This window comes from Miscanthus floridulus, chromosome 10 (genome assembly GCF_019320115.1).
Source record: "Miscanthus floridulus cultivar M001 chromosome 10, ASM1932011v1, whole genome shotgun sequence".
NCBI classification, from domain to species: domain Eukaryota; kingdom Viridiplantae; phylum Streptophyta; class Magnoliopsida; order Poales; family Poaceae; genus Miscanthus; species Miscanthus floridulus.
Window position 1 is genome coordinate 59,382,359 of NC_089589.1, and position 14,329 is coordinate 59,396,687.

Genomic DNA, 14,329 nt, shown 5'->3' on the forward strand with positions numbered 1-14,329 from the left:
GTTCACTTGGACGGCCCAATAGGATCTACCACATGGTACATGGGTTCCAATGACGGTCCCAGGTAACTTGGAAACGGTTCGAGGGGATGGTGTAGTTTGTATCACCGCCGTGAGAATCCATGGACGGTCCACGAGGTCCTAAGGGGAAAAAGTGCCTATGTGTCATAGTCCGTGAAGATTGGAACGGTCTGGCTCTGTTGGGCAGTCAGGTGGTGCATGCTGGATGGTCTACCAGAATGTCAACAAAACCATTGTGAAGAGGTGTTCTTGAGGGGATTTGGTTTGGGAGTTGTGTAGAATGCAACTAAGAGTGTTAGGGAACTCATAGGGGGTGCTCAAGTGACATAGTAGGGTTGTGTGGTTGGGAGTTTGGTTAACATTTGGAGAAGGTTAGATCTAGTCTTGGAATTCCTAAACTATGATTTGTGAGAGATGAAATCTAGAGAGGGAGAGGAGATTGATAAACTTAGTGTTGTTGAGTTGGTGACCTTGGGTCACTAAGCTCAAGCTCATAGCCTTGAGGTCTGCATCCATGAAAATCGTTGAGTAGGAGCTAGCAAAATCATGTTGTGGAGCGTTTTATCATTTTGTCTACATGGTATAGTCAATTATTTGGAATTATGTTTTGGAGATGCTCTAATCATGGCTTCCTATCACTACTAGTTGAAATATCTACGGAGATGTCATCAGGGTTCAAAATTTCAGCGAAATTTCACCGCAATTTCGTGAATTTTGGTAATTTCGGTGGTGGGCGAAAGACAAATCCAAAATTTTGTAATACACTAACACATGGTGTCGGTGTTTTGTAAACTGGACTAATAAACTTATTCGATTGCTGCGCTGCTCTAGGAAGACGATGGTAGCATCCAAAAGACACGAGGATTTATACTGATTTAGGCAGGAGCCCTACGTCCAGTCTTAGAGATGACTGAGTGCGTGTTTGTCGCTTGAATGCTCTGAAGTTCTTACAATGGGGGTGCAAGAATGGTGGAAGAGAAAGAAGAGCTAGAGCTGGGAGATGGGTAGCTCGAAGGAAAGCTTCAGGTGCCCTGCTACGATGGAGAATGAATGAATCAGTAGGGGACTCCAAATGTCTGAGATGGCTGCCTTGGCTGCCCTTATACAGAGTTCGGGGCTAGGGCGCATATAATAGAGGAGGTTGTTCTGACAGAAGGGTCTTGAGCTTGAGGGAGGTCCTAGCTCACTTGGCTTGCAAGCTACGCCATCTTGAGATGCACGTCTGGGCGTGGCTGTCGTTTTGGTCTTGTGGACACGTCATGGCATGGTGTAGCGTGGTGCTGCTGTGCTGGCCGTAGTGGCACTATAGGCATGGGGGTGATGCACTAGCCGTCCTACGCGACGTGCTCTCCACCGTGGTCTTCGTCATCGTCTCATGTTTTCCTGGGGCATCGTACAAGAGTTGGTGGTCATCCCCAGGTAGTCGATCGTCTGGTTGTCTTGAGGAGCAGATGGGCCATGATCCCTATCGTTGGGGTTGTGGTTCCCGCCAGCCTGGATGGCCTCTAAGCCTAGGCCCTCGTCATGGATCCCATCATGTGTTGGGTAGGACCGTACATTCGTCTTGTCGAACCGTATCTAGATGGTGGTCATCGTACCTGTCGTCACCGCCTAGGGTGGTATTGTCTTATCCAAGCTACGTGGCGCATGGGTGGCATCTGACCGAACCAAGGTGACTACTGTCCCCTCAGTCCTTGCGGTGTCAGTGTGACATGATTGTTCCTGCCAGAGCAGGCACGCGTGGTGGTGCTCAACAGCTCTCTGTTCCTCCAAAGGGTCACGACAATGGAGAGGTCGTGCGCCCTTCGAGCGCCATGTGGCTAAGGCATGAGGATGGGGTCAGGGTTGACCCCGGCCTTAGCGTCTGGCCTAGTTTGCTTGGCTTAGCTGGTTTTTGGTCGCTCGAACCTTTGCTAGCTGGTATATTTCAGGCCGCACTATCGACAGAATATCATCGGGAGTCCTCCAAGGGGCATCCCACGAAGGTAGATTGATCGGTAGAGGAGCGCGAGATAAAAAACAAGAAGGCAACAGAGACACATGAGTTAGATAGGTTCAGGCCGTCAGTATGATGTAATACCCTGCTCCTGTGGTCTATTGGTCTGTATTAGCTATCGTATGATATGCCGTGATTTTGGAGGGGGTCCCTGCCCACCTTATATAGTCTGGGGGGCAGGGTTACAAATCGGTTAGATCTGAGAGATAACTGGAAAGTAATAATAGATTAGAAGAATCATGGGATCATACATATTCTAACAGATCTCATAGTATCTTTAGGATATCTTCCTTGTGTCTTGCAGGAGGCGCTGAGCTGAACCGTGCCCCGCAAGGCTTCATCTTGTGGGCCGGGCCGCCCCTAGGGGCACAGCCGATGTGGTCTGCCGTGGGTATCCGGGGTCATACCCCCCACAGCTAGTCCCCGAGCGCCTTGTACCCGTTGTGCAACGCCGTCTTGAACTTGTCCGAGCAGGTGCAAACCAAAGCCGAGCAGTCCAACTCATGGTCCGACCACCGTAATGAGTCGCCGAGCAGTTGTGAGCAGTTACCGAGCAGTCCAACTCACGGTCTGACCACCATGGTGAGTCGCCGAGCAGTTGTGAGTAGTTGCCGAGCAGCGTGCACCATCGCCGAGGAGCATGGATCAACGCCGAGCAACATGTCCCCAGCCTGGGTTGCCATAAGGGTGTAAGGAGCTCAAGTCCAGAATTGAAAATTTCTTCACAGTGGTCCAAGTGTGCCCACTTAGAGTCCGACCACAAGGAAAAGAGATTACCTTCTTTAGCTTCAAGAGGCACGGAGTCTTCCAGAAAAAACAAACACATTCACCACAAGGTGAAGTGTGCCCACTTAGTCCCCGAGCCTGACAGTAGATGATGAAGTCATTTGGTGCCAGGGTCAATAGCAGAAAACTAGCCGAGCAGGCAACCAGTCCTCGAGCGTAGAACCAAAACAAATGAAAGCACATTCACCGCAAGGTGAAGTGTGCCCACTTAGTCCCTGAGCCTAACAGTAGATGATGAAGTCATTTGGTGCCAGGGTCAGAAACAAAGAAGTGACAAAAAACAGCCAAGCAGGTTGCCCGTTCCCAAACTATAGGCGAAGATACCGGAGAAATCACACCGTGAAGGAGAAAACAGAGTAGTGGCTGTACAGTAATAGTTACTTAGCCTTAACAAATGGTGGTGAAATCGGCGATTATTCAGCGAGTAGCAATTGACAGCAACGATAAATGAGCGACATGGGCTGTGGTTACGCAAAGGCCCAGGTAACGGTCCATATACCGCGTTGGAGAATTTGGAGCGGCGCAGATCGTGGGAACGGTTTCCCAAAAACCCTTGAATGCAGGAAGGTGGGGAAAGTGCCTTATAACTGTGCCGCCGCATAACCAGTTCCCACCTTTACCAATTCATCTTCCTCCTCATTCCTCGCATCCCTGAATCCGCGACCCCATTTGCCTCCACCGCCAAACCCTAACCAAATCTGGGAGATGGCGCCGAAGAGAGGAGCTATGAAACCAAAGTAGGCTAGTCCCAAGAAGGCGAGCGTCGTAGCTCGGCGCGATGAGGAGTGGGTGCCATCGCGAACAGGAGAGGCGGAGCTGAACAGATTGGCAGAGGCTGGCGTTCTTCCTGACCGTGACACTGCTGGATGGCGGCTGGCCTTTGGTGAGTCCTTCCCAACTCCTCATACCAACGAAGTTTTCGTATTCGAGGATTATTTCTGGAGTGGGTTGGGGTTTCCTATTCACCCCTTCCTTAGGGATTTGATGGACCTTTGGGTGGTCAGTTTGTGCAACCTCCACCCAAATACCATTCTTCACATCTCCATTTTTATCCACTTTTGTGAGGCATACCTTGGAATTCTCCCCCACTTCAACCTCTTCCGTTAGCTATTCTGGTTGAAGAAGAGAGGCGGCAGCGGTTCCAAGGTGGTCGGCGAGGTGTACCTTCAGCTGCATGACGGTATGGCAGGGGAATATCTCACTGTGCCGCTGAACACTTCCTTAAAGAACTAGAACGCCAGGTGGTTCTACATAAGGCAGACTGACCTCGCTATCCGCTGCGACCCCGATCATATCCCAGAAAACCATAGGAGCTGGTCGGAGATGCCAAGGAACACTGATATAGACCAAGTGAAGGAGCTTCTTGACTTAATCCATGGTGTGAAGATCAATGGTGGATTGGTAGCAGTAAGTTTTATATCGCGCCGCGTTCAGTCCTGTAAGGAGAGAGCGCATCCCACCTTTGAATTCAAGGAAGAAACCGACGGTACCTGGGAGAAGGCAGCTACTGAAAGAGGTTATAGAAGAGCGAGCTGCAGAGCTATTCACTTCACATGTCTCATTCAGCATGTCAGGTTATTCAAGGCCCTTTAACTGCAGGAACCAGCCACCTCAGGTAAACATTTCAGCGTTATGTCCCTGATGCTTTTAATCTTTCGTCTTTTCCAACATCTGTACTGACTCACCTGTGGAAAGATCCGTTCACAGGATAGGGCTATCTACTTCTCGGGTGTGCCAAGGAGAGAATGGCCAAAAGGAGTGGACAGCCGTCATCGTCCTGACGAGGAGGAAGAGAGCACCTCGTCGGATAGTCTGCCCCCGGTGTTGGAGAAAATCCGGGGGAAAAGGCCTGCAGCAGACGAGCCTGCTCGGAAGAAGAGAAAAACTGCGAATCCCGCTTCCCTCAAACTAGGCGGCATATCACTTGGTGACGACCAGGCCACTCGACCATGAAGGTCCACGGTGATCGAGTGGTCTGATGATGACGATACTCTGTTCCCGGTCCATCGAGCAGAAAGGAGCCCCCACACAACGCTGGCATGGACAGTCGATCCAGGGGAGACAAAGAAATCCCCAAAGTGCAAACGAGGGAGAATCCTGCACATTGGACGATGGAGGTCATGGTGGAGCAGGCGATCGGAGTCCCCGAGCAAACAGAAAGGATGGGCATAGAGCACCCTATAGAGAGGGTCCCAGAGCATGAAGCCAAACAACAACCTGTTGTAGAGGAACTGGAAACTCCTACCCAAAACACGAAAGCAGACCACGCAGTCGCACCTGGGGATTCAGGCAGGTATCGTCAGTTCAAGAAGTTGAACCGGAAGACCAAACCGTAAGTACCTTCATCTTGAAGTGGTAATGTAGTTTCTTGACTTCATTGGCTACTGACGAGCTGATATTATGCAGTGCAATGCCGAGGCCTAGTCCTACAGCAGGGGCAACTCTGACTGTTTCCGTGCCGGAGTCCCCGAGTGCTCGGCAGCCGGAGGAAGGGTCAACGGCCGCTCCCGGTGGTCCTGAGGTCAGCGAACCATTGTCGCAAACAACGGGCGCGCCAGCAATGACGACGGAGACAATGACTGGAACCATCGATACTTCTGGAGCAGAAACTGGAGTTGCCGGTGATGCGCCAGAGTCTAGGAAAGCAGCTCTGGCGACTGCCAAGGAGCAAATTGTACTGACCGAGGCATCACCAGGGATGGTCAGACCTGCTGTCCAACCACAGAGCCCTCCAAAGGTGCCTCAAGCCATGGTGGAAGAGGACGAGGTTGAGGAGATCGAGCATACCGAACCTCAACCCCAGTCCGTCCGCATTATCCGAAAACGTGGTGAAGAGGTGGTAGTTATCGAGGAGGAGAACACCACCAGGGAGATGAAGAGGTTGAGATCCACCATTGCTGGAGTAATGACTCAAATCGAGGTTAGTACTGCAATTGAAATACCAATATACGGTGTTGGAAATCAAAGTTGCTCACTAGCATTGTACATCCACAGGGGATAACTCGAACAGCCGAGCTGCGGCACCAAATGATAAAGAGGATGGAGCCCCTCGCCGAGGAGAACAAAAAGCTCAGGGAAGCGATGAACCTGTCAGAGAAGCACATCCAGAGGTCCCAACACGAAAGAGACCTCACAGAATCCAACGCGCGGGACCTAGAATACCAGAAGGGGGTCCTGACCGAAAAGCTGGCCGCTGTGTCAGAGCAAGTGCAGAGCCAGTCTGAGCAACTGGCCGTTGTCTCCAGCCAACTGAAGAGTGCTTCCGAGCAGCTGGAGAAGAAAAACGAGCAACTGAACAGTGTATCCAAGCAAAAAGCAGGTACGGTACATCGGCGAATACACTTTTGTATTGCTGAATAGACACATTTTTGGTGATAACTATTGCATTTGCAGAGCAAGACGCGGAGCTCGTCCAACTACGCTAGGCCATCGAACAACTCCGCCAAGAGAAGTCGAAGGAGTCAGAGCGAGTGGACAAGAGGGCCGAAGAACTGAAAGGTGAATGCCTCCAGGTCGGAATCGTTGCTGAAATAGCTTCATTATATGATGGAACATTGTAACACTTGCAGGCTATCAACATAAAGCCAAGGCACAGTGGGACATGCTGGTGTAGGAAGCCAAGGTCGAAAAGGAGAACTTCGATGCTGTGGTTGCCGCAATTAAGCCGGTGCTTGACTGCGTCGACCTGGAAATGGCTACCCAGCTTGACAATAGGCGGCAACGTCCAGACACCATCATCCAGAAGTGCAAGGCGGCATGGGAAAACTTCAAGACCTTCAATCGCGATGCTGTTATGTCTGTTGCTACTCATGTCCATGCGGTTGTTTGGTCCCATTACCCAACCATCGATCTTCAGTCGATCGGAGGTGGGTTCGCCGAAGGACTGAGCGACGCAGAGACCCAGCGACTGGAGGATGAGGTGGAGGACGCTGCGAAGACGCTATCTGGCGATATAGACATATTTGGTGAGACAGATGGAATGGCAGAGCTCAGTAATCTGCTCATATATTATCATCTGTATAATCTGGACAATTTAGTTAGAACTCGCGAAAGCGCAAAAAACAATTATTCATCGAATGAATGTTACAAGGTGCATGTATATGCAGTTTGCTTGTTATTTAGCGAAAAAATCTTCGAAGTTTCAACCCTGACGCGATCACGTGTAGCTCAAGTAGTGTCCGAGCAGTTGGTTTGATACTGACCCCTATAGCCTCGGCTAGCCTATAGTCCATAACGTCGAGCGTAGAGCCCGTGCACGTGTGGGAGTAACAGGCGTGACCAGGAACCACAGCCAACCACCCATGACGCAGAGCGCAGAGCCTGTGGCACGTGTAGGGAGAGATCAGAGATTGGGTCTTATTCATAGAAAACAGCGCGGGACATGTGCTGCTCAACACTTGTTTAAGTAATTTGGAGAAATAGGTAGTATAAGCGTTGACCGAGCAATTAGTTCTGCTCTGAGCTCTTGGCCTTGGATAGCCCATAATCCGTAACATCGAGCGCGGAGCCTGAGCACATGTAGGAGAAACAAGCGTGACCAAGGAACCACAGTCGACCACCCATGACGCAGAGCGCGGAGCCCGTGGCACGTGTAGAGAGAGATCGGAGACTGGGTCTTCTCCGAGGAGAACAGAAAAAAAAGTATGCTACCCCCTGATTGGCGAATTAACTTGGAGGTTTAGAGTAAAGTGTTTGGCAATTTGGAGAAACTTGTTTGGCGAGATACGTTGGCGATTTGAAGGAGACATGTTTGGTGATTTGGAGAAAAGCTTATTCGGCGATTCTCGGCAAAAAATGTGTTGGCGTTTTGGAGAAAATGTTCGGTGATTTTTGGAGAAAACCGTTCGGCGTTTTTGGAGATTTGGAGAACTTTATTCAGCGAAATCGTGGTCGGCGATGTGGAGAAATCGTTCGGCGATTTTGGAGGAAACCGTTCGGCGTTTTTTGAGATTTGGAGCTCGTTATGGAGTATCGTAATGCTCGGCGACCGTATGTGGAGATTGGGTAGTAGTGAAGAAAAAATGGAGATAATTTATGCAGACCAAAACTTTATTTATCATAAAGCGGAGAGTACATATCTGGAGCGTTTCAAGGATAGAAACGTATTAGGTGCTCGATGTGCCATGAGTTGGGAACATCGATCCCATCTAAGTCACATAGGCGATAAGAGCCTGGTCGGGTGACCTCTTTGATGACATAAGGCCCTTCCCAAGGGGAAGAGAGCTTGTGCAACCCTTTGGTCTTTTGTTTCCTGCGGAGAACGAGATCGCCGACGGTGAATGAACAACCTTTTATGTTGCGGTTATAGTACCTCCACAAGCCTTCTAGGTATTTGGCTGTGCAGACACAGGTGATCAGGCATTCCTCCTTAGCCCTGTTGATGTCCTCTGTCCGAACAGCTGCGGCTTGCTCTTCATCATAGTTTTCCACCCTAGGTGCTCGGAAGGCAACATCCACTGGTAGTATGGCCTCCGAGCCATAAACCAAAAAATATGGAGACACACCAGTGTTACGACTAGCTTGAGTGCGTAGTCCCTAGACCATAGCTGGTAGTTCCTTCAGCCATCTGCCCGGATGCCTTTCTTCTTTCTGATATAGCCTCTTTTTGAGGGCGTCAAGGATCATGCCATTTGCCCGTTCGACCTGGCCATTGGCTCTTGGATGGGCAACGGAGACGTATTTAACGGAGATGCACCGGTCTTCGCAGAAGTCCCAAAAATGATGGCCGGTAAACGTGGTTCTGAGGTCGGTGATGATGCTGTTCGGGAGACCGAATCTATGGATAATGTCTTCGAAGAGCTCGACTGGTTTCTTTGCGGTAGCCAAGACAAGCGGTTTGTACTCGATCAACTTGGAGAATTTGTCGATGGTGACGTAGACGTACCAGAATCCGCCTGGTGCTAACTTGAAGGGCCCGATCATATCCAGTCCCCAGCATGCGAAAGGCCAGGAAACTGGGATGGTCTGCAGTTCTTGCGCTGGTACGTGTATTTGCTTGGTGAAAAACTGGCATCCCTCGCATCGTCGAACAAGGTCTTCTACATCGGAGATGGCCGTGGGCTAGTAAAAACCTACTCGAAAAGCTTTTCCGACCAGCGTTCTCGAAGCCGCGTGATTGCCATAGGAACTAGAGTGAATTTCGGAAAGTAACTTCACTCCGTCGTCTTGGATGATGCATTTCTACAGTATCCCTTCCTTAGCACTCTTCCTCATTAGGTTACCGTCCACCAGCACATAATGCTTACTTTGTCGAATTAGGCGTTCGGTTTTGGTCTTGTCGGCGGGTACTTCGATGCTGGTGAGGTATTTGATGAACTGCTCTCTCCAATTGACGACCGGCGAAGGTACCGCAAGTACCAACTGCTCGGTAGGAGGAACCTTCTCAACTTCCTTCTCTTCTTTAATGGATGGCGCCAGGAGATCTTGAACGAATACCCCTGGCGGAACCGCGGTGCGAGAAGAACCTATCTTTGAGAGCTAGTCGGCTGGTTGGTTTTGATCTCGTACCACGTGGTGGTACTCGATACCGTAGAATTTCCCTTCAAACTTCCTGATTTCGGCGCAATATGCGTCCATCTTCTCACTGGAACAAGACCAATCTTTGTTGAGTTGGTTGATAACCAGCGCGGAGTCACCATACACCATGAGGCATTTGACGCCAAGCTCGATGGCTATACGGAGACCATAGAGACAAGCTTCATATTCTGCGGCGTTGTTAGAGGTCGGGAAGTGTATGCAGAGAATGTACCAGAGTTTATCCTTGGTCGGCATAATGAACAGGATTCCCGCACCGGCACCGATGATGTTAAGGGCGCCGTCAAAGTACATCACCCAGTGCTCGGGGCAGGTGGCGGCAATGGGTTCTTGGATCTCGGTCCACTCAGCGATGAAGTCAGCAAGCGCCTATGACTTAATGGTAGGTCTGCTCCTGAATTCAATGGAGTAGGTCCTGAGCTCAATAGCCCACTTAATGATGCGGCCCTTGGCCTCTTTGTTGCGGAGAATGTCCCCCAATGGGAACTCGGTGACCACGGCGATCTTGTAATACTCGAAGTAGTGTCGGAGCTTGCGCGACATAATTAGAATTGCATATAATAGCTTTTGTACCTAAGGATAACGCGTTTTGGGCTCATTAAGTACCTCGCTGATGAAGTAGACCAGACGTTGCACCTTGTAAGCGTGCTTGGATTCCTCGCGTTCAACGACAATAGCTGTACTGACGACGCGAGAAGTAGCGGCGATGTAGATCAGTAGAGTTTCATCTGGTCGTGGCACCGTCATGATCGGAGGTTTTGATAAGAACAACTTGAGCTGCTCGAAAGCCGTGTCTGCCTCCTCCGACCAGGAAAAATGCTCGGAGGCCTTGAGGAGCTTGAAGAAAGGTAGCCCTTTTTCGCCAAGGCGTGATATAAAGCGGCTTAAAGCAGCCATGCAACCTGTAAGCTTCTGTATATCCTTGACGCATGTTGGCCGTTTCATATTGGTGATGGCGGAGATCTTGTCCGAATTAGGCTCGATGCCTCGAGCACTGACGATGTAGCCCAGGAGTATACCTGATGGAACTCCAAAGATGCACTTTGAAGGGTTCAGCTTCCATCGGTACTTGTTCAGGTTGATGAAGGTTTCTTCAAGGTCGGCGATAAGGTTGTCGGCTATCTTGGTCTTGATGACCACATCATCAATGTAGGCTTTGACATTGCGGCCGATCTGTTGGTCGAGGCACATCTGGATGGCCCTTTGATAGGTAGCCCCGGCATTCTTAAGTCCGAAGGACATAGTCTTGTAGCAGTATGCACCGAAAGGTGTAATGAACGACGTTTTAATCTGGTCTTCTTCCTTGAGGGAGATCTGATGATAACCGAAGTAACAATCAAGGAAGGAGAGTAGTTCACAGCCGGCGGTAGAGTCTACAACCTCGTCTATCCGAGGCAAGCCGAAGGGGTCTTTAGGGCAGTGTTTGTTAATATCAGTATAATCAACGCACATTCTCCATTCTTTATTCTTTTTTCGAACGAGAACAGGGTTTGCTAACCAGTCTGGATGATACACTTCTTTTATAAACCCGGCAGCTAAGAGCCATTTTATTTCTACCCTAATAGCCTCCTTCTTGTCTGGCGCGAATCGGCGGAGTTTCTGCTTGATTGGTTTGGCGGTCGGCGAGACATTCAAGGAGTGCTCGATCTTCTCCCGTGGTACCCCTCGGCATGTCTGCAGGTTTCTAAGCAAACACATCGGCATTGGCACATAGGAAGGAGACGAGTGCGCTTTCCTATTTGGGGTCGAGGTGAGCCCCAATCTTCACGGTCTTGGAGGCGTCTTCGAGGCCGAGGCCGACCTCCTTGATTTCCTTGGACTTGGCGGAGGCACGGGGAAGCTCTAGCTCTGGAATCTCCATGTCATCGGTGGGTGCTGTCTTGGCTTCGGTGACCACGCCAGCCATCTGGATGGAGAGGTCGGTGGCTTCGGCGAGAGCGAGACTCTCTGTCTCGCAGGCGTAGGCAACGGAGAGGTTGGCCCGCAGAGCCAGGACTCCTGCAGGCGAAGGCATCTTCAACACCAGATACGCGTAGTGCGGTACAGCCATGAATTTGGCTAGGGCTGGCCGACCAAGTATGGCGTGGTAGGCGGTGTCGAAGTCGGCGACATAGAAGTTGATGTGCTCGATGCGGTAGTTGCTCGCCGTGCCGAACTGTACTGGTAGGGTGATCTCTCCAAGTGGCCTGGATGCCCTTCCAGGTACCACACCCCAGAAGGAGGAGTCCGAGGGTGTGTGATCTGATATCGCGAGGCCCAACTCCCTTAGGGCCCCGGCGAAGAGTAGGTTCAAAGCACTGCCACCGTCAACAAGGACTTTTCTGAAGAGCACCTTCTGGACGGTTGCATCAAGGACGAGGGGGAAACGCCCTGTGTAGGGTATGTCTGCCCATTGGTCGGCCCTGCTGAAGGTGATGGGGACCTCGGACCATGGGCGATAGCTGGGTCGGCTATAGTTTCCTATGAAGTGACGACGAGCACTCGTCTGGCGGTGAGCTTCCATTCCCTTCTACTCTCAATGGAGGCGAGGCCCCCGAAGATGGTGGCGATCACCTTGTCGTGGTCCTGAAAGGCGTTGTTGTTGTTCCCAGGTGGTCGGTGACCCCCGTGTCCATCGTTGGCGTCATCATTGAGCCTCTTGTCCTAGAACTCCCTAGCTAGACCAATGCAATCCTTCATCTTGTGTTTGGCGTTCTTGTGAAGAGGGCACGGGCCATCGAGGATCTTTTGGTATTGTTCATCGTAGTTTCGCTTGGTGCGAGGTTGACTAACGGCGGCGATGATGTGTTCTAGCCAGCGGCGGTGATTTTGGCCAGGCATGTGTCCTCCTGTTCGATCACGGCCGCTATCGCGATGGTAGCTGCGGTCGTCGGGACGGCGGTCGCTGTAACGTCGGTCGTCGAGGCGATCGTCGTAGCTGTGAGGCGGGGACGAGTACCCGCATCCTCATTGAAGCGCACCTCGGCTTCCTCGGCGTCGGCGTACTGGTTGGCGGTAGTTATCATTTCACCGATACCAGTGGGCGGCTTGCGGTTGAATTTGGAGCGAAGCTCACGATGGTGGAGTCCTCGGATAAAGGCGGTGATGACTTTAGCTTCGGTGATGTTGGGAATAGAGTTCCTCATCTCGGAGAAACACTGAATGTAACTGTGGAGGAGCTCGAATGGCTTCTGGTTGATGCGGCTGAGATCATGCTTCTGTCACACCCAATTTTAAGGATAAAATTGAATGCACTAAACTCATGTGTGCCCAGGAATCAGTCACACACACAAGCTGACAAATCATATAAAGTATCATCACGGTGTCTCTTACATCACGAATAATTAACATCTCATAGTCTTACCTAACACAGCGGAAGATTAAAAAGAATACTCTCTCGTGGAACTCCATCACAGGGACGGTCGACTGGTTGACCACAAGCCTAAAAATCCTCGGGAAACTCCTCATATCCGTTGACATCTGTTACCCATCCGGGATTTTTATCCAAATATAGAATGTAAACAAGCGTAAGTACATCCCGTACTTAGCAAGATAACATGGGGTTATGAAGCTCAAAAAGGTTGACACTGGTTTACTGCAGTTAGCACTTTTAGTAAGTCAAGATTTTATTATCAAGGATTATCAAGTTATGCTTAAGCTCCCTTTTAAACCCACATAATCATATATCAGAACCATTTGAGTCGTGAAACATCATCACAATATCATCATAGTCATCATGTATGAACAACATTATAAGTAGCCATTTATTCTGTGAGTTTTCTGGGCCGCTCGTGACCGTGAGCACGGCTATTATAACAGTTTGTTACCCTCTGCAGAGGTGGTGCACATTCACCGTGAGTTATGATTCCCATATGCCCAGGTTAATTACTCCCATATCACTGCCAAGGTGAGCGGGTAGGGTACACTATGAAGCCATTTCATAGGTTTCTCTAACAAGTTAGGGCCACTAGGTTTCCTTGGCAGGCAGATGTAGGAACCCCCCCCCCCCCTTTCCTATGGCACATATCCATCGCGGCTATACACATAGGAATAGAGGCAGTCCTATACCCAACGTGGCAAGCCCCTTTTGCGCCATAAAGGTAACCTCTAACAAGCTAGAAAAGCCCCTATTACTGAGCTAAAGTCATAGCCATATGACCCTCACGGTTGCACTGTCAGTCCCAGCTTTTGCCGACAGATAAGTCCTTATGGAGGGCCGAGAGTATCATGATCGAAAGTCATTTGCTCCATTGCCCTATAATCCAGTTGTTTAAAAGCAACTTTTACCTTTTCATTTCATAGAACCATCATTCATGATGTAGATCATGTTCATTTATATTGAGCACTAGCAAACTACCCATATGCATATAACCCATAGGAGACAAGGAACAGGATAATCAATCACTAGGATGTCCTTACGGGTATCAAAATTAGACACATGCAAATGAGTAATTAATAAAGGTGAATAGACATCAAGGTAAATCCCATGCTATACTTGCCTTGATTCACAAACTCGTGCTGGTCCTGCTGGTCGTCGAAGAGTTCTTGGTCTCCCACGTTTTCCTCACCGTCTGAACGCGACCAACACAGCAACATACAACATTCCAAAAGCATTCATGCAAAGCAAACATTCCTATCATTAGAACAGTACACCAACAGTATTGAAATCAAGATAAAATGTTTGTAAAACTAATCTACGTCTCGCTACGATCACGTCAACGCGAGGTTCAAGAAAAACAGAGCTAAAATGCGAAAGTTATGATTTAAACGGGTTTTCCTATAGCCATATATTTAATTAAATCTAATCATGAAATTAAAAAGTTCTAAACTTGACTAACAGTAGCTCCAACATGTAGCTTATGAAATTACGAAGCTAACGCGATTTGAATGGATCAATTCGGAGCTAAAACGACAATTTTATAAGCGAAACAGTTCAAATGGCATTTCTGTAAATACTGAAAACGTATTTTTGACTTAAGCCGTGGAGTTTACGCTTTCTAAACGGGATTGCGCATT

The 14,329-nt window shown here is 49.6% G+C and overlaps 1 protein-coding gene across 1 annotated transcript; it reads left to right on the forward strand.

Annotated features, from left to right (window-relative positions):
• The first annotated feature begins 4,911 nt into the window (after positions 1-4,911).
• On the forward strand, positions 4,912-6,413 carry LOC136488718 (golgin candidate 2-like). The gene is made up of 5 exons (XM_066485552.1): positions 4,912-5,132; positions 5,207-5,720; positions 5,795-6,124; positions 6,194-6,260; positions 6,370-6,413. The coding sequence occupies exons 1-5, from the start codon at positions 4,912-4,914 to the stop codon at positions 6,411-6,413; spliced, it is 1,176 nt and encodes a 391-aa protein (XP_066341649.1).
• Positions 6,414-14,329: the final 7,916 nt, after the last annotated feature.